At 37.3% G+C, this 24984-nt stretch overlaps 2 protein-coding genes across 5 annotated transcripts in view; one reads left to right on the plus strand and one right to left on the minus strand.

Moving 5' to 3' along the window:
* Window positions 1–7997, plus strand: part of GPR141 (G protein-coupled receptor 141) — a 46307-nt gene extending 38310 nt beyond the window's left edge. Inside the window, exon 2 of the mRNA XM_042922262.1 lies at window positions 6137–7997. Within this exon, the coding sequence (XP_042778196.1) occupies window positions 6151–7056 (906 nt within the window). The 5' untranslated portion in view covers window positions 6137–6150 and the 3' untranslated portion in view covers window positions 7057–7997. The remainder of the gene's footprint in view (window positions 1–6136) is intronic.
* THAP5 (THAP domain containing 5) overlaps window positions 1–24984 on the minus strand; it is a 137202-nt gene that overhangs the window by 98783 nt on the left and 13435 nt on the right. The gene's annotated exons all lie outside the window — the stretch shown is intronic.

The following is a 24984-nucleotide window of genomic DNA, read 5'->3' on the forward strand; positions in this document are numbered from 1 at the left end:
GATGACAAGTGTCATCTACAGACATTTGCCTGTATTCTGCTTATTTGCCTAATGTTCCAGGCACATCAAACTACAGGTGATTCTCTGAACATGGATCCATGCTTTTTATCAGCCTCTTGTCTACACCTGGAGTGCTCTACCTCTTCTCTGCTTCTGGAACTTCAAAACAACCTTCAAGATGCAGCATCTGTTGTACACCTGTGCCCAAGAACTACTCTATTGCCACTACATTCTGTCTCCACTGTGTTAATCACTCCCCTTTCTGAATTATGGTGCATTTTTAAATATACCTGTAGGTGTTATAAATAATTTATGTACGTCTTCTCCCCCCTATCAGATAGAAAGAGATTTAAATGTAGAGGTGTGTTTTATTCACCTCAGAATCTTCACTATGTACTATACATACATAAGAAACATCGATGCGATGCTATTACTTAATCTATAGACTGTGGCAGGGAGTCCCTTAAATGAAATGGAAAATCCCAAGTTGATTATAGCTGCTTTTCTGTTTAGAAAGAAGGGGATCTGGGACCTGATGTCTACGTACTCATGAGGATGTGGACTAATTAATGCCATTTTGTAGGACTCTAACAATTTTTTAGGACTTTCACTTTGAGATTGGTCTCTGATGTTGGCTCTACCATGGATTCCTTATAAAATAGCCACAGAGGCCACTTCCATGTCTCGCTTTTGATATTAAAGTAGTCCTCGAGCCTTGGGCAATGACCAATGAGGCCCAAGCAAGTATGTGGGAAGGGAAATGCCAAGACACAAGGAAACAGCCCCCAGCCAAACCACAGGGTAAACCCAGGAGTTCTGCTATGCGTGGGTTGAGGTCAAAACAGAACAATGAAGAAATCTTTCAGGCAGAGCAGGGGAATCCTGGTGCTCTAGTGGCAGAGAAGCTAGGTACAGAATGATAAAAGTCCAGTGGCAGGGATCTAGCATGGCATGCTAAGAAGTTTATACACCTCCAAGAGAAAACGGGAGGCCAGGGGAAGTTTTTAAATAAGAGATATAAAACCGTTTATCATACAACCTAGACTTCAGTGTCCAGTGTCCAGCTGTACGTTTGGGGTCTGTGGAGAGAAGAAATGACCTGGAGGTTTAAAAGAGAACATTCTAAGAATGGCATGAAGGTCTGTAAGTCCAAGGCACAGGATGAGGAAACAGGGGTAGGGAGAAGGTCATAACAGGAGGTTCACCTTGAAACATAAGTTGGGGTCAGATTGCAAAAGGTTTTATGGCATGGTAGATGTCATACTTCATTCTTTTCACTAAAAGGAACGAAGAAGGATTTTAAAGAGGGGAATGAAAGAGGGCAGAGGGAAACTGGTTTGAGGCCAGGCTTCTTGCTGAGCATCAGGGTTCAATCACAGATAAAGAAGAGATCCCTGCCAAGGCAAGGTGGTTCATGGAGAAACAGGGAGACAATCTTACTCCCTTAGGAGAGTCTGCTCTGGGTCTATAGTTTATTTCTGGGATCTTGACATTAGTTACTGGATTAGATCCAAATGGGGCCCTATCAAGAATGTGTTTAATAAAGTCAAAGCAGTCTTTTACCATTATTTCACTCATTCAATTAACAACTCATGCCTACTATTAAAAAAATAATGTTACTTCTGAAAGAAATCCAGTGTCTAAAACAAGTACACAAATGACTAAAATAAAGAATTAAACTAGGAATTAATAAAGCAGTGAAGAAAGGAATGAGGCACCTAAGTAAAGCATTTTGAGAAAGCAGCTGAAATGTCTAAGGGGCAGGAAGGAGTCCTGAAGGAAATGGAACCTGAGTTTAGATCTCAAGGATACACAAAGGGGATTAAATAGGATAGAATATTTCGAGAAGAGGAAAAACGATGAAGATATATGGATGAGATATCTAAATAGCATCAGCAAATAAATGTTATAGATGTTGTTTAAAGAAATTTCCTGACTCCTTGTACTAGTAATGGATTATCTCCATGGAAGTGCAACTATATCCCTTACCATCTTTCAGGTCCTTTTTTAAAAAAAAAGAAAAATTATTTTTGAGAGAGAGAGAGAGAGAGAGAGCAAGCGCATGGGCAGAGTAGGGCAGAAAGAGAGGGAAATAGAGAATCTGAAGCAGGCTCTGCACTGTCTGCAAAAAGCCCGATGTGGGGCTTGAACCCACGTATCATGAGATCATGACTTGAGGCCAAATGACTGAGCCACCCAAATGCTCCACCTTCTTTCAGGTCTTAAAGAGATCGGCTGCACTTTTTTTTTTTTTTTTTTTTAATGTTTATTTATTATTGAGAGACAGAGAAAGAGCATGAGCATGGGAGGGGCAGAAAGAGGGGAGACAGAATCCGAAGCAGGCTACAGGCTCTGAGCTGTCAGCACAGAGCCCGACGCGTGGCTCGAACTCACAAACCATGAGATCATGACCTGAGCCAAAGTCAACACCCAACAGACTGAGCCAGCCAGGCACCCCCGGCTGCACTCTTTAACAACAATTCATATTATATTAGACAATCAACTAGGTAAATAAAGACATTTGTATAATTTCCAGGTGTAAAGACTTTGACCCCAGGAAAATAGGTATACCCTCTGATCCATCAAATCCACACCTAGGTAAACTTCCAACAGAATACATACTTATTTTTACAAAAGATATTTATAAGAATGTTCAGAGTAACATTATCTATAATAGCCTTATAACTGGAAATAATATATTATCCATTAAAAATATAGCTGTGACATATTCATACAATAATCTAATATACCACAAAAAGAATGAACTACAACTATACACGTGAATGAATCTCAAAGCATAATGTTGAGTGAACGAAGCTAGATACACACAAACAAAGGACATTAAACTCATATAAAATTCAAAGTTGACAGACCTACTCTATGGTGTTAGTTATGAAGATAGAGGTTACCTTTGGTGAGGCTATGTTTACTCTTAAAATTCATTGAGCTATATACATACAGCTGAGCACTCTACTATATATGCATGTTAGTTTTCAATAACGATATTTACATTCATTTTAAAAATTCATTAGTTTCTGTGGATAAAAGGAAAACATGATTCTTCTGTAGTTAGTCTTGTTTGGAGGCAGCGTAACTGAGAATTATGGTCTATGTCCTAAGTGACATAATAGAAGCAAGCGTGGTACATTTTCCATGGGGCCAAAGAGGAATGGTACACTATCTGAATTGCAAATGGAGATTATCAAAGGCTTCCTGAAGGACACCCTGCTTCTGTGGATTCTTTTTTTTTAATTTATTTTTATTTTTTTAATGTTTTATTTTATTTTTTGAGAGACAGAGAGAGACAGAGCATGAGCAGGGGAGGGGAAGAGAGAGAGGGAGACACAGAATCCAAAGCAGGCTCCAGGCTCTGAGCACAGAGCCTGATGTGGGTCTTGAACCCACAAATGCGAGATCATGACCTAAGCCAAAGTCAGAGGCTCAACCGCTCGACCAAATGGGCCACCCAGGGGTCCCCCTGCTTCAGCGGATTCTTAAAGGAGAAATAGGAATTGATCAGCTTTGCCAGGGTTATTAACTGAAGACAACAAAATCCACTTTAGCTGGTGCAAGCAGGTGTCTAGGGGCTCTTGGGTGGCTCAGTTGGTTAAGTGTCCAACTTCAGCTCAGGTCATGATCTCACAGTTTATGGGTTCAAGTCCCACATTGGGCACTGTGCTGACAGATCAGAGCCTGGAGCCTGCTTCAGATTCTGTGATTCCCTCTCTCTCTGCCCCTCCCCTACTAGTGCTCAGTCTCTCTCTCTCAAAAATAAATGAACATTAAAGAAAAAAAAAAAAGCAGGTGTCTACTCTGTAATAGTTTACACAGTATCTTGTAATGTCTGGGAACTAGGGAACAGAGATCATAGCAGTTTATACATAAGAAAGAAGGAGTATTTGAGACAAATGACTCAAATAAGACTGATTATACTTTCTTCTCTCAGAAATCAGTCCAGATTCTAGTTCAATAGCTGAAGAAAATGATGGACAGAACTACAGTGACACATTTACTATTAATTCAGATACAAACACAATATAATTAAATGTTTACTTTTCAAAGGGAAGAATAAAAGGGAAATACAAAGATTACACAGCACATAGAACAAATATAACATGAAAGAATCTTTTAAGTGGGTCACATGGAAATTCTATTCCATGCCCACAAAAGCAGAGGTTTCCTGGGGTCAGGTTATTATTATTTTTTTTTTTAAATTAGTTTTATTAAGGTATAAGTTATATGCCAGGAAATTCACCAACTTTAAGTGTGCAATTTGTTGAGCTTTGACAAATAACTAGAATTGTAACCAACATGATATAAAACGTTCCATCTCTGCATCAACTCTCCCAGACCCCTTTGAAGCCAATCCTACCCCTGTTACCTGTGTCCTGGACTACACTCACCTTTTGCCTCATTAATTTTGATTTTCTAGAAAAAAAAAAAGAACAATATGTAGTCTTTTGTGGCTGCCATCTTTTATTTAGTACAGTGTTTCTTTAACTTTTAAAATTATCTCCCCCTTAAAGAACATTTTTAGCCATTTGTTACCTAATTGTTTCTCCCCTCTTTATGAAGTTTTCATGCCATAGATATACTCTTGTCCATTTGTGTACCTATGTATATTTGTGTTTCATACATGGAAAGATTTTTTTCACACCTTAAGAATGGACTTCTGAGAATATATGATTTACATGTACACCAGTATAATGTTTTTGTAATTTATCGGTGGTTCATTTTAACTGCTGGGTAATTTTGATTATATGAAGAGACATCCGTGAAGTGAGTAAGAATAACTGCAAATGTGTTACAAAGGTCAGATACTAAGAGTATAATTCAATCACTGCTCTTCCTCAGATATGATCCTCAGTCTCCCTGGTGTCAGTAAACAGATCTCTAATCACACAATTGTTCAAGTTAGAAATTTGGGAGTGACTGAGATACTTCCCCCCCCCCCCCCCTTCATTTCCCTATATACAATCTATTAAATTCTGTCAATTTCACCTCTAGATCATTTTTAAAATCTGGTCTCAAGGGATCAGATTTTGCCATGACCCAGAACATTGCAGACATGGAAGGATTTTTTAAAAAATGTTTATTATTCTGAGAGAGAGAGAGAGAGAGAGAGAGAGAGAGGAGAATGCATGCACAAGCAGAGGGGGTGGTGGCAGAGAAAGAGGGAGAGAATTCCAAGCAGGCTCTACACTGTTAGCACAGAGCCTGATGGAGGGTTGGATCCCATTACCCTGGGATCATGACCTGAGCCACCCAGGAGCCCCAGGATTTTTTTACTCTGAAAGAAATGGGAAGCCACTGAAGGAATTTAAATAAGAAAAGAAATGACTTAGTGTAACTAAAGGATTACTAACTCTTTCATTTAATAAATAATAAATTAGAATGTGGATAATGGGTTAGAAGGGACTAAGACTATTTAGGGAAAGGATCTTTTCAGAGGAAAAGTGATAGTGGTTCTTCCACGAATTTGAAGGTGTGGGAATGGGAGAATTGGGAGATATGCTGTGTTTTCAGTGGGACCCATGAGAATTTAGCCAAGGCCTCATTGCTAGATTACAACATAACTATGGTGAGAAATTCACATATACACTCCTATTGTTTATTGCTGCTTCGATGTAGTTGATTTTCCTTGGCCAAACTATTTAGCATCCTAAATGAATTATGAATACTCTTGCATCATTTGCTGATGAGTTGGAAGGAATTAGAGAATTAGAATCATACTTAAAAGAGAAATATTTTGTGCACTTAATGCATCTACTCAACTTTCCTTCCATGCTATAATTTTTCCCCACTGGCTGTCACAGTAATAGTATCCATGTGTCAGCTTCAGATGGTCTGCAATCCAGTTTTATGCAAACTGTTTTGACTATGTACATACATACATGTTTCTGGGGGCCTCTCGATGAAGTCTTTAACCTATTAAAGCTTAACAATCAATGACTTAACTATGTTTTCAGTCTCAAGTATACAGATATGCATATGACATAGTCTTTATTCTTAAGGTACATAAAGTTTATATCATATACACAGATAAGTGACAAAGTCATATTGCCAATGCTAGGAAGGAGATATGAACAAAGCTCTGGAAGTTTTGTCAGTTATATTTGTGTTTTGTCTCTTCTAGGCGACTTCTGAAATATGGCTGACCACAACAGTTCTTCCTGCCGTCCTATATTGACACCCCATTTAACCAGGCTCTACTTCATAGTGCTCATTGGAGGACTGGTGGGCATCATCTCTATTTTGTTCCTGCTGGTGAAAATGAACACGCGGTCGGTGACTACCACAGCAGTCGTTAACCTGGTGGTGGTCCACAGTGTTTTCTTGGTGACAGTGCCTTTTCGCTTGACATATCTCATCAAGCACATCTGGACATTTGGGTTGCCCTTCTGCAAATTTGTGAGCGCCATGCTACACATCCACATGTACCTCACATTCCTGTTCTATGTGGTGATCCTGGTCATCAGGTACCTCATCTTCTTCAAGCGCAAGGACAAAGTGGAATTCTACAGAAAACTGCATGCTGTGGCGGCCAGTACTGGCATGTGGCTGCTGGTGATTGTCATTGTGGTACCCCTGGTTATTTCTCAGTATGGAAGTAATGAGACGTATGATGAGAAACACTGTTTTAAATTCCACAAAGAACTTGCTCGTGCCCACGTGCAAGTTATCAACTATATGATAGTCACTATTGTTATAGCCATTGCAGTGATTCTCTTGGTCTTCCAGATCTTCATCATTATGTCAATGGTGCGGAAGCTACGCCACTCCTTGTTGTCCCACCAGGAGTTCTGGGCCCAGCTGAAAAACCTTTTTTTTATAGGAGTCATCCTTGTTTGCTTCCTTCCCTACCAGTTCTTTAGGATCTATTACTTATATGTGGTGGCACAGTCAAGCGACTGTAACAACACTGTTGCATTTTATAATGAAATCTTCTTGAGTGTAACAGCAATTAGCTGCTTTGATTTGCTGCTCTTTGTTCTTGGGGGAAGCCATTGTAAACAAAAGATAATTGACCTTTGGAATTGCTTTTTGTGCCGCTAGCCACAAACCACAGTATTCAGAATTCCTTTATATTGGGAGTAAAAATGGGCACAGAGAGGCAGGAAGTGTTATTTCCTTACTTGATTAAAACCATGCCTTGATGCAGCCAAACAAAAAGACTATAAAATGTCAGAGCATTCATGCCAGTTCTTATTTAATCCCTGCCATCTCTAAATGATGTCTATAGAAAGACTAGTGATGTTCAGTCCTCTTGGAGCTGCACTACAGCATTATTTTCCAGTATAAAATGTCTACTTGGCCCATGTAGGTACCATGGGTTTAATGGTTTCTGAGTTTCACCAGCTTATTTTGGTTTCATCAGTTTGAAACATGGTCTTTTTCAGGCTTTGGACAGATTTAGCCCTCTAGTTCTTTTCATTCCACTTAACCTTAGGTAAGTTAATCCTGGCAATGAATCAGCCCCAAAGGCACAAACTCTACTTGGTTAACCAGATAAGATGTCCATTCAATTCCCACCCTGACAAATAACAGATAAGGGTGGAGAGCAGTAAGACATTTTTCTAGATTATCATAACTTTGGTAGGAAGTCACTTATCTAGCAATAAAGAGAAACAGAACTCCTTGCAGCCTTCTGCGGTAACAAGGCTATCTAGATTTGTCCTTTAAAAAGTCAAGTTTAAGAACATGGGATCAACATCCTCAATAAATCCAAAAATCATTTAAAAGTTTACTAAACATATATAAATGAGGGTGAAACTATAAGTTAAATAATATTCCTCACCAATATGCTGGTAAGCATTAAAATGAGTTCCTAAGGAAATGATTAATTTTTTTTCCCTTTATGTTTTTTGAAAATAACTCTAGATATCTTGAGCCACAGTTAATTTAGATTTTCCTTGGAAACAGAATGTTATACTTTTTAGAGTTACCTTCTACTCTTAAAGTTACAAGTCTTTAAACAAAAACAATATTCTTAAAAAAGACCTTTTGAGAAATCTAAATAAAAATTAATTTAAGGGGCACCTGGGTGGCTCAGCAGGTTAAGTTGGCCCTTGTCTGACTCTTGACTTTGGCTCGGGTCCTGATCCCATGGTTCCTGAGTTCAAGCCAGACTCCACGTTCACAGCATGGAACTTATTTGGGATCCTCTCTCTCTCTCTCTCTCTCTCTCTCTCTCTCTCTCTCTCTCTCTCTCTGCCTCTCCCCAGCTCATGCTCTCTCAAAATAAATAAATAAACTTAAAAAAAAAAAAAGGAAAAATTAATTTAGACTATGAGATTAGGCTGCTAAGTTGATACATAGGTTTGTGGGTTTTTTTCCCTTCTTGCTCATATTTCTACTATTTTCCCCAAAGTTTTATAATTTTGAAACTCTCCGAGGAACTGATGCAGTTTCATTTTTAATATTTCAGAAAACCTAAAGTGATTGGTGCTAGGGATAAAAGAATGGAATGAATTAAGTTAAGGTTTTTTTCCCAGCAAAATAAATGTTCAGAATTTAAAGATTTCTCTTAATTTGTTATACTCTATGGATCCATAAATTTATCAGATGAATAAGAAATATCCCTGTGAGTTTCTATGATCACTAAAATTACTAATTCATAGAAAATAATTTTGAGGAAGACAAAGCAGCAACATGCTGTATCGATGACTTGTTACCAAAATTTTCCTGTTTTGAAATTTCTTTTATCTATTCTTTTTTTTTTAAGGTTATATTTCCTTTATTTCTTATTTGCCTTCTTTTACCATTTTTTCTTATTTTTTTTTTCCTTCTCATGACTCATAAAAGTTGTAAGGAAATTTCTAAGATCTACAAAAGTTTTAAGAAAATCTGTTACATCCATAAAACTTGTAGGAAAATAATTAGTAAAATATAACAAAAATAAATAGCATAGAATAATACAAATAGTAAAACATTAAAATTTCCAAACAGTTATTTACAGAAATTACATCAAATTTCTTTTCTTATATATCTATGTCTTACTATCATAATATCTGCTAGCTTGTAAAATAAATGTATTATAACCTCTTCCAGGTTTTTAATATGTTAAGCTCAGACATTATGCTTTTCCCTATATTATTATATATCATAATAAAGGGCCTATTTCTGTGGACCTCTATGAAATATTACCCAAAATATAGAAATGCAATATTCCATAACATAAAATAACTTAATCATCAATATTTAGAAAATAAGTGGATATTTTCAATTTGTCTGTTTGCTGTTTCTCATTACTATGAAAATGAATCTCATGCAGGAGTGGGGGCATTACTGGCCTCTCTGGCCATTTTTGAATATCCAAATCATAAGAGTATACTACTGGCAATTGTGGCTGGGGTCAGAGACATTTTGCCTTGCACACAACTGTCTGCATAATAAATAATTACCAGGTCTCGCTGTGTATTTGAATGTTCTTCCAGACATTTATGAAGTGAAACATATGTAAATAATAATTAGAGCAGTTAGTCAGGTTTTATTCTATTTTCATAAACACATAGTGTTTTTTGGTATAGTTTTAATTTTCTGAATTTTCCAGAAATGTAGATACCATGGCATGGATATTGAGGAAAGATTTTATTATGTTTTCCTCAGAACTTTACCAAGAGTTGTTCATTCCTTTGTAAAATCACATTATCAATGGTGACACCATCTATGGCATTAAAATACAACAGAACAAACCTGTAAACAATATTTGTAGCTGTTGTATTCAGATAGATACTAGAAATAGGTGCCAACATCAGACTGCCTGATTTTGTCTCCTTTGGTGATGTCTGAGCATTTACACATTGAAATATATTAAATATATATATATATATATATATATATATATATACTACTTTATTACAAATAACTGTCATCTTCATTATTCATTTGTTACAGTTAGAACATTATATATTTAATACTGTAAGAAGGTTATATTATCTGTGAATTTTGTTTTAAAATGGTAAAAGTGTTACCAAATATTTGCAATAAAAAGTAAGGTTTGGGGTCTGCAATCATTGAGACCAACTGAGAAAGCAAAGAGTCAATTTAAAAGGCGGATTTATCAATTATGACATTATGAACAGAAAAAATATTCTTATATTTCAGGAATACTTAAACCTCAGGTTGATTCAATTCTAAACTATTTCTTTCATTTCTGCAGTGATTAAAAGAGTAAATGTAACTTTTTAGAAAACATATATGTGTATTTTCTTTTTTGATAAGACAAAGGCACTTCCCTTTGAGGGAACTCACGACTCTCAAATTGGCTCATGGTCAATATCTACCAGATTTTAAACCCAGGGATAATGACAATTTTTTTTTTAAATTTTTTTTTTTTTTAACGTTTATTTATTTTTGAGACAGAGAGAGACAGAGCATGAATGGGGGAGGGTCAGAGAGAGGGAGACACAGAATCCGAAGCAGGCTCCAGGCTCTGAGCTATCAGCACAGAGCCCGACGCGGGGCTCGAACTCACGGACGGCGAGATCATGACCCGAGCTGAAGTTGGCCGCTCAACCGACTGAGCCACCCAGGCGCCCCGATAATGACAATTTTTGAGGCACCGACAGAAAGATTGTTTCTGGCATCCGTCAAGAAAAGCTCTCTACTCAGCCTTTGTTCATTTCTTAATTTTCCTCTGAAAAGGTCTTTGGGTCCCTTTCCTCCTTAACCTGACATAGATTAGGTAGAAAGAAACTATTTTGCCTGTAATCTTTGTGTGGAATTATTCAACAAGTGGTGAAAATAAGTAAATCCTCCTCTAATCCTCCTCATTGGGGCTGCCAGTAAAACTGCTTTCCTAAGCTAATAAAGGGGTTGTGAAGGAGAGCACTGAGCCAAGACATTCTCAGTCATCAACTCTTGAGTGGAAGGTCAGTGAGGTGAAACTGTGAAATTGCCATTTATTAGATTATGCAGATTTTGCTCACGTAACCTCTAATAAGATGAGGCATGGACTGAGGACTCTCACACCTTTTGGGGGTGACAGGAACAGGAAATTCTCTTTGTAATAGGGGCTGGTTATAGCACTTTGGAGATAGTTGGTAACAAAAGCCCTATGGTAACAGGGCACAGTGATGGTGGATTTACTTGGATAATGCCAAAAAAGAAAACCCTGAAGACTCCCCCCAAAAACTGTTATAATAAAGGAAATCAGTAGTTACAAAATACAAAATCAATAGTCAAAAATCAGTTGCATTACTATCTACTATCAATAAGCTATCAGAAAAAGAAATTAAGACAACAATCACATTTACAATTACATGAAAAAGAATAAAATACTTAGAAATAAATTTAACCAAGAGGTAAAAGAGCTGTACAAAGAAAACTCTAAGACATTAATAAAAGAAACTAAGGAAGATGCACGGAAAGATATTCCATGCTCATGGACTGGAAGAATTATTATTGTTAAAATGTCCATATCACCAAAAGCAATCTACTGATTCAATGCAGAATCAAAACTCCAATGGCATTTGTCACAGAAATAGAAAAAAACAATCCTAAAATTTGTATGCAACTACAAGAGATCCCCAAAAGCCAAAGCAATATTGAGAAAGAAGAACCAAGCTGGAGGCATCACTCTTCCTGATTTTAAACTATATTACAAAGCTATAGTAATCAAAACAGCATAATACCGGCTTAAAAACAGACCCATAGATCAATGGAGAATAGAGCCCAGAAATAAACTAATGCATTTATAATCAATTACTTTATGGCAAAGGAGCCAAGAATATACAATGGGGAAAGGACAATCTCCAGTAAATGGTTGGGAAAACTGGACCACCACATGCAACATAATGAAATGGGACTCTTATCTTATGCCAGGTGCAAAAATCAGCTTAAAATGGATTAGACTTAAATTTAAGATATGAAACCATAAAACTCCTGGAAGAAAACATAGGAAGTAAGCTCCTTCACACTGGTCTTGGCAATGATTTTTTTTTTCGATTTGAAACCAAGAGTAAAGGTAACAAATGCAAAAATAAAAAAGTGGGACTACATCAAATTAAAAGGCATCTTTACTGTGAAGGAAACCATCAACAAAATGAAACAGCAACCTGTCAAATGAAAGAAAATATTTGCAATCAAATAGCCAATAAGGGATTGAAATCCGAAATACATAAAGAACACATAATTCAATAGCAACCCCCCCCCAATCTGATTAAAAATGGGCAGAGGAACTGAATTGATGTTTTTCTAATTAAGACTTACAAATGGCCAACTGGTACATGAAAAGATGCTCAGTGTCACTAATCTTCAGGGAAATGCAAAGCAGAACCACAAAATGAGATATTACTTCGCACTGTTAGAATTGCTGTCACCAAAAACACAAGAGATAATAAATGTTGGTAAGGATGTGGAGAAAAGATAACCTATGTGCATTGTTGCTGGAATGTGGATTGGGAGAGCCACTATGGAAAAAAGTACAAAGGTTCCTCAAAAAATTAAAAATAGAACTATCATATGTTCCAGCAATCCAATTTCTGGGCATATATCCAAAGAAGTTGAAAACAAGATCTCAAAGAGATATCTGTACTCCCATATTCATTGCAGCATTATTCACAATAGCCAAGATATGGAAACAACACAAGTGCCCATCAATAGATAAATGGATAAAGAAGATATGTACAGTTGACCCTTGAACAACGTGAATTTGAACTGGGTATGTCCACTTATGCACAGATTTTTTTCAATAAATACAGTACAGTTTTGTAAATGTATTTTCTCTTCCTTACGATTTTCTTAACATTTTCTTTTCTCTAGCTTACTTTTTGTAGGAATACATATATAAAACAGGTAACATACAAAATATGTGTTAATCAACTTTTTTTTATTGGTGAGGCTTCTGATGGGATTTTAGAGTAATGGGGGTCCAGAGTTGATGGCCAAGAAAAAATTCTTGAAATGTCTTTGGTGCAAAAAAGGTGATTTTATTAAAGCACAGGGGACAGGGCCTGTGGACAGAAAGACAGGCACTGGGATTGTGAAGAGTGACTGGTTATACACATGGAGTTGGGGGAGATAAAATCAAGAGGAAGTTTCTTAATGGGATTTCCATATGCTAAAGAAGATTCAAGTATTACTGGATTACTATTGTCAAGCTAAGGCTGTTTTTTCCTCTAGCAAAGCACTATCATTTAGACAGTGGGGAGTTCCTGGAGATTAGGCTATTGATAAGATTGCCTTTTTCTTGTAATTTACTAAAACATTTGTAAACTGATGGAGACTCATACCTTGCATGACTGTGATCTCTATCAGTTAACCAGTTAACCATTTGTTTTCTTTCCTTTGTTCTTTGGTAGCCAGGAGTGCCTGAGGAATGTCACACATATCCCACCTGGGGGAAGGTGATTTGGGGGGTGGGGGGTCAGCTTGCCTTATGTGGCCTCATCAGCTTCCAAGTCTACAGCAGACTGTAAGTATTAAGTTTTGGGGGAGTTAAAAATTATACATGCATTTTTGACCAGGCAAGGGGTTAATGCACCAACCCCTGTATTGTTCAAGGGTCAAATATGTGTGAAGTTAAAAAAAAAAAAAAAAAAAGTAAAAGTTATAGAAGTCGAGAGTAAAATGGTGGTTGGTGGGGAAATGGAGAGATGTGGGTCAAAAGGTACAAATTTGTAGTTATATAGGATAAGTTTAGAGATCTAATGTAAAGGCATGACTATATTTGATTTTGTTTTGAACACTGGAAATATGTTAAAAGAGTAGATTTCAAGTGCATTCCTCACAAATGTGGTAACTATGTGAGGAGATATGTTAACTGGCTTAACTGTAGTAATCTTGCACTATGTATATGTGTATCAAATCAACATGTTATACACTTCAAATATACTTAATTTTTATTTAAAAAATCTTTTATCCTGGGAGCACCTGGGTGCCTCAATCGGTTGGGTGTTCAACTTCGGCTCAGATCATGATCTCATGGTTTGTGAGTTTGAGCCCTACGTCAGGCTTTGTGCTGATAGCTTGGAACCTGGAGCCTGCTTCAGATTCTGTCTCTCTCTGTCTCCCTCTGTCCCTCCTCCACTTGTGCTGTCTCTCTCTCTCTCTCTCTCTCAAAAATGAATAAACATTAAAACAAATAAAAAAAAATTTTAGCGTCTTCCTCTCTGCCCTCCCCCCTCAAAAATAAATAAACTTTAAAAAAAAAAGGGGCTGCCTGGGTGGCTCAGTCAATTAAGTATCCAACTTGGGACTCAGGTCATGATCTCGCAGTTCCTGAGGTCAAGCCCAGCGACTGGCTCTGTGCTGACAGCTCAGAACCTGGAGCCTACTTTGGATTCTGTGTCTCCCAGTCTCTCTCCTCTCCCCTGCTCACACCCTGTCTCTCTCTTTCTCAAAAATAAATAAACTAACATTAAAAAAATTTTTTTAATATTTTAAGGATAGTATTTGCTTTCACCTTTTGTCATATTGAAACCACTGTCAATATAAAAAAGGTAAATATTTTCTTTAACACTAGATGGCAGCCCAAAGTAACCAATTGTATCTGCTTTTCAAAGCTTGTTTACTTGAGTTTTAAGCTTAATTTACTTACCAAAAAAAAAAAAAAAAAAAAGGAGGTTGGGGAGAAGAGAAAATTAAGTAAGAAAAATAAACTTTTAGCATTTTCAGAACCCTACACAAAAGATTGTTTTTCTTAAAAAAACTATTTCATAAAAACTGTGTTTTTTTTGTAGCAGGTTGGTTGAGAAGATACTGTTAAAATATATCTCTAGCTATAAGAGCAAAAATAATTCTGAAAGAAAGTATTTTTTTTAGTTCATATTTAGAGGTTTTAGTACTTTATTTTAATAATGGTTTGTTGCAACTAATTTTTTGATCCCAAATTAAGTTAATTCTTAGAAATAATGTATAGAGCACAAACAAAACACCATTGTTTTTGTAGAGGATTGGGATTTTGGTAACCTGTTTTTGTTTCATTTTGTTTTGAATGCTTGCCAATTAGCAAAACATTTGAATGCTTTTAAGACAGGGTTTCTGGGCTCCTGGGTAGCTCAGTCTTTTAACCATCTAAGCTGACAGCTCAGAACCTGGAGGCTATTTCAGATTCTGTGTCTCTGGCTCTCTCTGCCCCTCCCCTGCTCGCACTGTGTCTCTCAAAAATAATAAAATAAAATACTAAAAAAAATTAAAAAAAAAACAAAACAAAACAGGGTTTCAGGAAACTCCCCTACATTTGAAATCCTGAAAAGGCTAGAGTTTATGCGAAGCAAGCCAGTACCTTACTTAAGTCTTTCTCTCCAATGACACAGCCTTTGACTAGCTCTCAGAACCTTTATTTTTCTAACTTGTAGATAGTGTGATGAGATATTTCTCTAACCACTATGATATGATTTATCACTGCTGAAACCTGTATCAGAAAAAAAAAAAACAATCCAGGGAAGAGAAAGCAAGTTAAGATTTATCCTCTCTGTCACAAGAATAAATATATGGTGTCCGTTGGATGCCAAGTAGAGAAGTATTCCTGAGGAATATGTATTGTGATTTCTGATGTGAAAAAGTTGGTTGTTGTTTTAATAATCTCAAGCTTTAAGAAAAATTACAAATAAAATATAAGTAACTTCTTTTTCCTGAACAATTTCAGGACAAGTTACTGACCTGTTGCCATATCACTTCCTAATGTTTTAGTGAGAATTTCTCATCAACAAGGTCTGTTTCTCCTATAAATGATTATACAAGCTTAAAAATCAGTAAGTTATTGATTCATGACTACTATCTAATCCAAAGACCCCACTGCTTCTGTCTCCTTCACTCTGGAATAGTTCTTTGGTCATTCCTTATTTTACACGACCTTAATACAAACACGTGTTTTGTAGTTTGTCTCTTAGTTTGGGTTTGCCTCATGATTAGATTCAGATTATGTATCTTTGGTAGAAATATCACAGAAATGCTGCTGCTTTCTTTCTTTTTTTTTCTTAAAGTTTATTTATTTTGAGAGAGAGAGTGCATGTACCAGGGAGGGCAGAGAGAGAGGGAGAGAGAGGGAGAGACGGAGAGAGAGACGGAGAGAGAATCCCAAGCTGACAGTGAGGAGCCCGACACCAGGTTTGGTCTCACAAACCCGAACCTGTGAGATCATGACCTGAGCTGAAACCAAGAGTTGGACACTTAGCTTAACCGATTAACTCACCCAGGTGCTGAAAGGGCGGACCTACGCCGCCGACTCCATCTTGTTCTGTGTCCTCCACCTTGAGTGACTATGTCCCCGACATGCCCCTTTCCGGGAAAATCGCAGAGGGGCGCCTGGGTGGCTCAGTCGGTTAAGCAGCCGACTTTGGCTCAGGTCATGATCTCGCGGTCCATGAGTTTGAGCCCCGCGTCGGGCTCTGTGCTGACAGCTCAGAGCCTGGAGCCTGTTTCAGATTCTGTGTCTCCCTCTCTCTGACCCTCCCCTGTTCATGCTCTGTCTCTCCCTGTCTCAAAAATAAATAAACGTTAAAAAAAAAAAAAATTATAAAAAAAAAAAGAAAATCGCAGAAACCTCAGACCACGCCTCCTCCCCTTGAGTAACCTCCCGCTCACCCGTTCAAACTTCCCGATCAAAACACGCCTGGCGACCTGCGTAAGAGGACTCCGACCCTTCCCCAGCCAATCGGCCGAGGCCATGACCCTTCTCCAGCCAATCGGCTGAGGCCACAGCCATTACGTCACCAACTGCCCCTAGACCCCAACAAAACCTTTGTGCTTTAGAAACTCGCTCTCTCTCCCCGGCATCTCACCGCTGCGTCGTCGTCGGTGCAGGTAGGGGATTGAACTCAAGCTAGCTCGAATAAAGGCTCTTTGCTTTTGCATCGGACTCGGCTCCCTGGTGGTCTTTGGGGATCACAAATTCTGGGCATAACAGTACCACATTGTTTCTTATTATATCTCATTACCATGAGGTGGTCTACAATTTTGACTTGTCCCATTGATGTGGGAAACAAAGGCAAATGAAAAATTAAATTACCTTACTGCCTACAACCCACTGACAAGTCCTTGAAACAGGCAGAGCAACCTTCCTTTGGGACCTCAGCTGCCTTGATGCTGACACTTTGCTAAGGACAAAACGCAATCTTAGCACAACCCTCAGGATCCTGTGAGTCTTTGGCATATGAAAGTCCTTTTGAAAACTTCCCCTTATCGTTACTTCCCCCAACTGTATAACCAGGTATATAATCAGTCACCCCTCACAACCCTAGTGTAGCACTTTCTGCCCAAGGGTCCTGTCCCCATGCTTTAATAAAACCACCTTTTTGTAACAAAGATGTCTCAAGAATTCTCTCTTGGCTGTCAGCTCTGAACCCCAACACTTCAAACCACATCACCATTACTGATGACAGTCACTTTGGTCACTTAATTAAGGTAGTGTTTGCCAGATTTCTCTACTGTGAAGTTCCTTTTTTTTTCTTTGTAATTAAGTATTTTGTGGGAGCTATTTTGAATCTATGTGTAATCATATTCCTCATCAAACAATGGCCAACTATCATGGAAAGATGCTCAATATCACTAGCATTCAGAGAAAAGCAAATAACATTTTTATCAGAATATTTTTTAAAGTTTAATAATATTTCTTCATTGTGAGGGTAAAAGTCACTGTTGTTGGAAGGGCATATTAATATTGCTTTTTGGGAGAGGAATTTGGAAATATTTATAGAAGTTTTAAAGGTACCTATCTCTTGGTATAGTAATTCTACTTCTATAAATATGTCCTCAAGAAATCCACAATGCACAAAGATAGAGGATGTATAGTGCAAGAGTACACTGCAGCATTATTTATATTAGCAAAAAGCCAGAAAGGAACTAAATGTCTTCAAGTGGGGTGATTAACTAATAAGCCATGGCATATTCATGTTTTGGAATTGTGTGAATTAACTGAAAACAGAAGTCTATGTTTTGACTTGGAAGAAAACCTCCATATTATTAAGGGTAAAAAAGCAAGTTGTATCCCTTCTTCATATCTCAGGTTGTATGCACACAACCAATCTTTAAGCAGATCCTGTCAAAATATATCCCAAATCCAAGCACTTCTTATCACCATTATCACTCTGTGCCATCATGGCCCAGCAAGAAACAGGTCGCTCATTAAAGCACAGTAATTTGGGGAGGGTGTATGAAAGGCACTATTTAAACGTATAAATTGAGTTAGAAAACTCAACAAGAGATAGTATGAAATCTCAGGCTTAGCAACCTTGCAGAGCCCTCATTAGCATAGGTTAAAGGGGTGAATGTTAGACGTTATAGAACCTAGAAAGCAAAGGCATTTGAAGAGGGTTGCCTAGGAGGAGCTATGGATAGAGGCACACATCAATTCCTGTGACCCTGCAGGAAGTGAATCAGGACAATAAATAACCCTCCTCACTCTCTTCTTGCTCTCCAATTTCTGCCAGTGTCCCTCACTGGCTGAATCAAACCAGCCTCCTAGGGCACAAAACACCATGGTGAAGGATGGAAAGTGAATCTGGAGAAGCAAACAGAAAACATCTAGAACACACCTTTATCCAAGGCACCATCTTCTTTTGCCATAGCCTCCTGCAGGTTCTTGATTGCTCTCAGGGCTTTTTCATTTGCCACTATGTTGTCATTTATGTAGCAGTTAAAGGAATCTTTTATTTCTCTGCTCAAAACTTTTTAATGGCTTCTTATCACACAGTAAAATCCAAAGCTACTGGGCATTTCTCCAGCATCATGGTGATCATTCCCTAGGTCACTTCAACCTCACAGGTCTTGCTATTCCTTGAATTTACCAATCAAGTTCCAGCCTCAGGATTTTACACCTGCTGTTCCTGCCTGAAACACTCTTTCCCCAGATATTCCCAGAGTTTTCCCCTTTATTTCATTTACATTTCGTCTAAAGTGTCACCTCAGGGCACCTGGCTGACTCAGTCGGTAGAGCATGTGACTCTTGATCTCTGGGGTTGTATGTTTGAGCTTCACATTGGGCACAGAGCTTACTTCCATACAAAACCAAACCAAACCAAACCAAACCAAACCAAACCAAACCAAACCAAACACACAAATACCTAAAAAAAGAAGTGTCCCCTCTCCAGAAAGACCTTCACTGATCATCTCATCAAAAATGTACTCCTTTTACACTCTATTCCATACCTTGCTTTATTTTTCTTCACACTATTTCTTACTCTCTGGCATTGTATAATTCATTTATTTGCAATTTTAAGTTAATTTTCTCTCTTTAGATTGAATGTCAGCCTCAAGATAACAGGAATTTTTTTTTTTTCTGGTTTGTTTATTGTTGCAAACTCAGAATATAGAACAGTTTTTAGCAATACATGCTCATTAAATGTTGATAAAGGAACAAATGAATTAATGAATCCTCCAGGGTGCATGAGGGAGCAATAGCTTCCACAATGCACAGGAACAATCCATAATGTACCTTTTTATATATACATAAATAACCAGAAGTAACAGCTTTTATTATGGCTTTTATTGCATTACAATGTAATCATAAGCCATGAAACAATTTGGTCTGCTCAGTAAGTAAAGTATATCTATATTTTACTAGCCTTAAGTGATAAGATAGCTTTTCTACTCATTTGCCAACAACAGTTGTCAAATACAAGCCATTTGACTATTGATATGGGCCTTTGTGTATCCTGAGAAATGGATGCATTCTATGGTGACTATTATGAACTAATGAAGCCATTGGGCTTTGGGATAGATATGATTTAGTATTTACAAGCCATTTTCTTTAAAAAGTCTGTCCTGGATTTAATTACTTTTGTTATGGCAATGGAAAAACACTTTAACAATTGCCTAATGAGCTAAAAACATGGCTGGAAATTTCAGTCATTCAGCTGTTTCCTTTCAGTGGGCATGTGAGCCAGTTCACCTTCTCTTATTTTCTTCAGATCTGAACAATTGTGATAGTAGCACTTTAAAGCTACATAAAAAGAGCTATATAGAAACGTGGCATTCATTGAAGGCTTATAATGATTTTTAATATGCCTCAAGGAAAGGACTCTTTAATGATAACTATTTCTTCACATGTATTTTTGTTTGTTTAATGAGAATGATTCCTGGTTGAGCCAAGAAGGAATCAATGACTTTAGATATTGACTGTGTTTTCTGTTGCTATACAATTATTCTTCATTAAAGAATAAAAAGAAGGATTAAAAACTCAGGACAGACACACTGAATTACTTTATATACACTTTCCAATTAAATTCTCACCAAGCCAAATTAGGTATGAGGCTTTTACTAAAAGTAATTTATGATCCAGGATGTTGTTTAAAAAGCACTAGATATTTGGTTAAATTTAGCAGTCATTGCTTTTTATATGTTAACCTTTGTTATATTGTTTATGATCTTATTGGCTAAAAGGGGCTGCAAAGCACAGACTAATCTTAAGTTGCATGAGACACCATGGATATCCAACATAAAGCTTTTTAACACTCCAGGAAGAGATAATTCTCTCAGAAAGCAAATCCTCTATTACAGATCCATTCATTCACAGAGATTTGTTTCAAAGCATCCTGAAATATGAGCTAGTCCAGTATGTTTAGAGCCAAAATCTAAAAGCTCAAGCCTTACATTACAACTCGAATATACCCTTACACATGAAGATGTTTTTATTTTCTCTCCAAGATGACAACCAATAATCAGAAAGTCTTGTTCATTATAATATCTTAAACATAAAAACAAGTTTAAAAATATATTTATTTAGAGAGAGCGAGCAAGCATGTGTACATGTGCATGCAGAAGGGCAGAGAGAGAGGAACAGAGAGAATTCCAAGCAGGTTCTATACTGTCCGTGTAGAGCCCCATGTGAGGCTCGATCTCATGAACTGGGAGATGATGAACTGAGCCGAAACCAAAAGGATGCTTAACTGACTGAGCCACCCAGGTGCCCTTCAAGTCTTTTTATTTTTTTCTTTTTTAAGTTTATTTATTTTGAGAGAGAGAGAGAGAAGGAGAGAGAGAGAGAGAGTGAGTGAGAGTGAGCATGGTGGGGTGGGGAGGCAGAGAGAGAGGAGATAGAGACAATCCCAAGCACTGTCAGCATGGAGCCTGATGTGGGCTCAAACCCACTAACTTCAAGATCATGACGTGAGCCGAAATCAAGAGTCTGAAACTCAAGTGGCTGAGTCACCTAGCTGCCCCTAAAAACAAGTCTTTACCGGCTGAAGACCAGAAATAGTCAATAATATTAAATTGAAATAACTGTGTTGGCAAGAACTGTTATAAATTTTAGAAACTGTATTGTCATCTTAGCTCTGTGGAGGAGAACAAAGTTGTCTAGGATATACCACTTAGCATGTCAGATTTGATGGTATTTTTCTAGGTTCTCTTTCAACTAATCAGGAGTCTCACATAAGTCTTTATAAAGCTAAATGTTAGGGATGTTTTCCATCATTTACATAATAGTCATTGTTCTGGTTATCCTCTGTGTAACAGTCCTAAGCCTTAGTGGTTTAGAACAATAAGCATTTTATTACATTTCAAAATTTCATGGGTCAGGTATTCGGGCATAGTTTGGTTTCTTCTGTTCCATATGGCATTGACTGAAGTTACTTGGTGGCATTTAGCTGGCAGATGGGCCAGTCTGGAGGGTTCAAGGTGGATTCACTTACATGTCTGGTGCCTTGGTGGGTATGGCCACAACTCTAAGCTCAGACTATTAACTGAAGTACCTTCATATAGCTTCTAGAATGTGGTGAGATCAGGATACTCTGACTTCCTATGTTGTAACCGGTCTCCCCAAGACAAAGTGTTGTAAGAGGCCCAAGCAGAAGCTGCAAGGCTTTTTATGCCCTAGCTGTGCAAGTCCCAGAACATTGCATCTGTCACATTTTATTCATTAAGCAAGTCACTAAGGCCATCGCAGATTCAAAGGAAGGTAAGGAATAGGTTCTATCTGCTATTTCTTGATGGGAGTATGATGTGCTTATATGGAGAGGGAAAAAATTGATGATAGCCATCTACCATCATGATAGTACTAGAATCATGATGACTATAGACCAATGCCAAGCAGTCCATCACCAAATGATTACTTTCCAAAAGAAAAGTTATCTTTAAAATACTGCAACTTACAGCAACTGTTATCTTTAGTTTTTCAATTCTAGGTCTGAAATATTTCCAAGTATTTTTGATAGCTATACTGAATTGTTCTAGTCAACAGTTATCCACGACTTACTTGGCATGAATTTTCCTTCATATTATTTTTCATCCCAGCTATAGTTTTGACTGCTTGTCAAATAAAATTTTGTGAGATATTTCAGGTAAACATATATACAGAAAAACACAGTGCACTGCAAATCAGAGGTTAATAACAAATCATACCATCTTGAGCCAGCAAGTTATGTAAGTCACCACTGGGGCTCGTTTTCCCACATGTAAAGGGGGTTAAAGATGTTACTTAATGCAGGGATCAATCAATAACAGGAATAAAAAAAGGGTTAGATATCATTACAAATCCTACAGACATCAAAAAGATAATAAAAGGGTGTTATGAACAAAACATTTGACAACTTAGATGAAATGGACAAAACCTTTGAAAAACAGATCTTTCCAAAACAAACACATGACCAAAAGAAAATATGAATAGCCTCATTTCTTTTTTAAAAATTGAGGGGTGCCTGGGTGGCTCAGTTGGTTAAGCCCCTGACCTCGGCTCAGGTCATGATCTCACGCTTCGTGAATTCAAGCCCTGCATTGGACTCTATGCTGACAACTCAGAACCTGAAGCCTGCTTTGGATTGTGTCTCCCTCTCTCTCTGCCCCTCCCTCACTCATGCTCTGTGTCTCTCTCTCTCTCAAAAATAAACAAATATTAAAAAAAAAATGAATTTGTTCTCAGAAACCTCTTTAAAAACAAACAAACGAAACAAAACAAAACCTTTAGGTCCAGGGAATTTTGCAACCAAATATTAAAGGGAGAAAATAAGGTAATCCATAATTGAAACTTTCAGGTTTTCTTTTTAAGTTTATTTATTCATTTTGACAGAGAGAGAGAGAGAGAGAGAGAGAGAGCAGGGTAGGGGCAGACAGAGGGACAGAGAGAATCCCAAGCAGACTCCACTCTGTTAGCGCAGAGCCCGATGCAGGGCTTAAACCCACAAACCACATGAGATCATATGACCTGAGCCGAAACCACGTGTTGGATGCTCTGACTGAGCCATCCAGGTGCTCCAAAACTTTCAATCTTCTAAATAAAAAAGGTCATTAACATTAAAATAAGATAAAAAACCCCAAAAGACAAAAAACCAAAGGAGTTGTAAGAATGAGTGTGAAACAAACTTTCTGGGCGTAAAGATTTTCTTCTACTTAAGATTTTCTCTCTCCCTCTACCACCTTCACTGCTCACCCTCCCCTCCCCACTTTCTCATGCATGCTCCTGTACTCTCTGTCTCTAAAAATAAACAAACAAACAAATAAACAAATAAATAAAACCAACACAGGAAATGCAGTAAAACAAGTTTAGGAGGAAGAGATAGTCAAACGTGCTAGATACATGTCTCAGGAAAGATAATTCCAAATTATATTTGGTTTCATTTTGCCTTATTCAAAGAAATGTAACTTGCCATAGTTTATGTGGGATTTGATGCTATATTTAAAAAAAATAGACACACTTCTAAGAATGACAAAACAGTTGAATTACTCCAGAAAATGAACTGATACAAGATTTAAGATAAGTAAATGAAGCAAAGTATTATTCAGGTTAAAATGAGCTTTCAGAAAATCCATATTCTTTTATAGTGTAATGAAAGTGATTTTTCATGTCTAAATAGGTAAGTGTAGTTCCCAGAACAATCATAAACAGTAAATATGTGTCACTTTAAGAGAGTCGGTAGAAAACATTCCATGGCAACAAGACCAAATGGCAGGTTCTCTATAAAGCTCAAACAAAGTACACTTAATATGCTCTCAGTTCAGTTGTGAAAATCAAGACGGACTAAAATAAACACTTCTAGAAATAATATATATTTGAAGTTATAGAATAAATGTAGGTGAAGTTTAAACTTCATAAAATAAAATCTAAATCAAGAGATAAATTACTTAAGATGAAGATAATTGATAAAGAATTAAAGGCTTGACTTAAAAAATTTCAACTTAGATTTTAGGTAAATCCAACATAAGGAAGATTTAGTAATCACCAGTAAGGTATCTTTAGCACTACTAGATTTTAGATTTTTGAGACTTATTTATTTTTAAATCATTTTACATATTGCAATTGAAAACTGAAATCTTGGAGTAAATATTTTGTGACTTTCTAGATGAGGCCTCAAATTGAAAAGAGTGATATCCCTATTCTTAACTATCTTAAACTTCTATTTGCTGTTAACAGGTAAATTTGAGATACACGTTAGGGCAAAAGAGCCAGCACTGAATTAGAATAGGCTTTGAAACTGAGCAATTTAAAATTCTTATTAAGTTAGTGTTCTATAGCATTTAAAAGTAATTAGACATAAGCATAATGCTATATACTTTATCCACCATCTGTCATTCAAATATAGCCACAAGAGACAGCATATTATTGTGTTTTCCCAAAACTAATTGAGGGCCTACTAGGTGCTAAAGGGGGTCAGATTATGTCACCCCAAAACATATCACTTTGCTTTCAGTTGAGGACAACTGAGAAGAAGCAGACACACACACACACACACACACACACACACACACACACACACACACACACAAAACCTTCTGGCTCTCTCCTATATTAGGAAGAACAGGATAATTCGTAATTACCAGAGACAACTCTAGACTTACCAGCATCAGAGTAAGCTACATAAAAAAACTTACTAAAACAACCCTATCTTCCCTAAGTTTCCTCCATATATTTACCTTGCCATAACTTGCCATCCCTACCGACCTAAACCCCTTTACCTTTGTCTTACACTGCTCTTTGTTTTTTTGTTTTACCCGAGAGAGAGACAGAGAGAGAGAGAGGGAGAGAATGAGTGGGGGAGAGTGGTAGAGGGAGAGAATCCTAAGCAGGCTCTGCAACAATGCAAGGCTCAATTCCACGACCCTGGGATC

Source organism: Panthera leo, chromosome A2 (assembly GCF_018350215.1).
Source record: "Panthera leo isolate Ple1 chromosome A2, P.leo_Ple1_pat1.1, whole genome shotgun sequence".
Lineage (NCBI taxonomy): Eukaryota > Metazoa > Chordata > Mammalia > Carnivora > Felidae > Panthera > Panthera leo.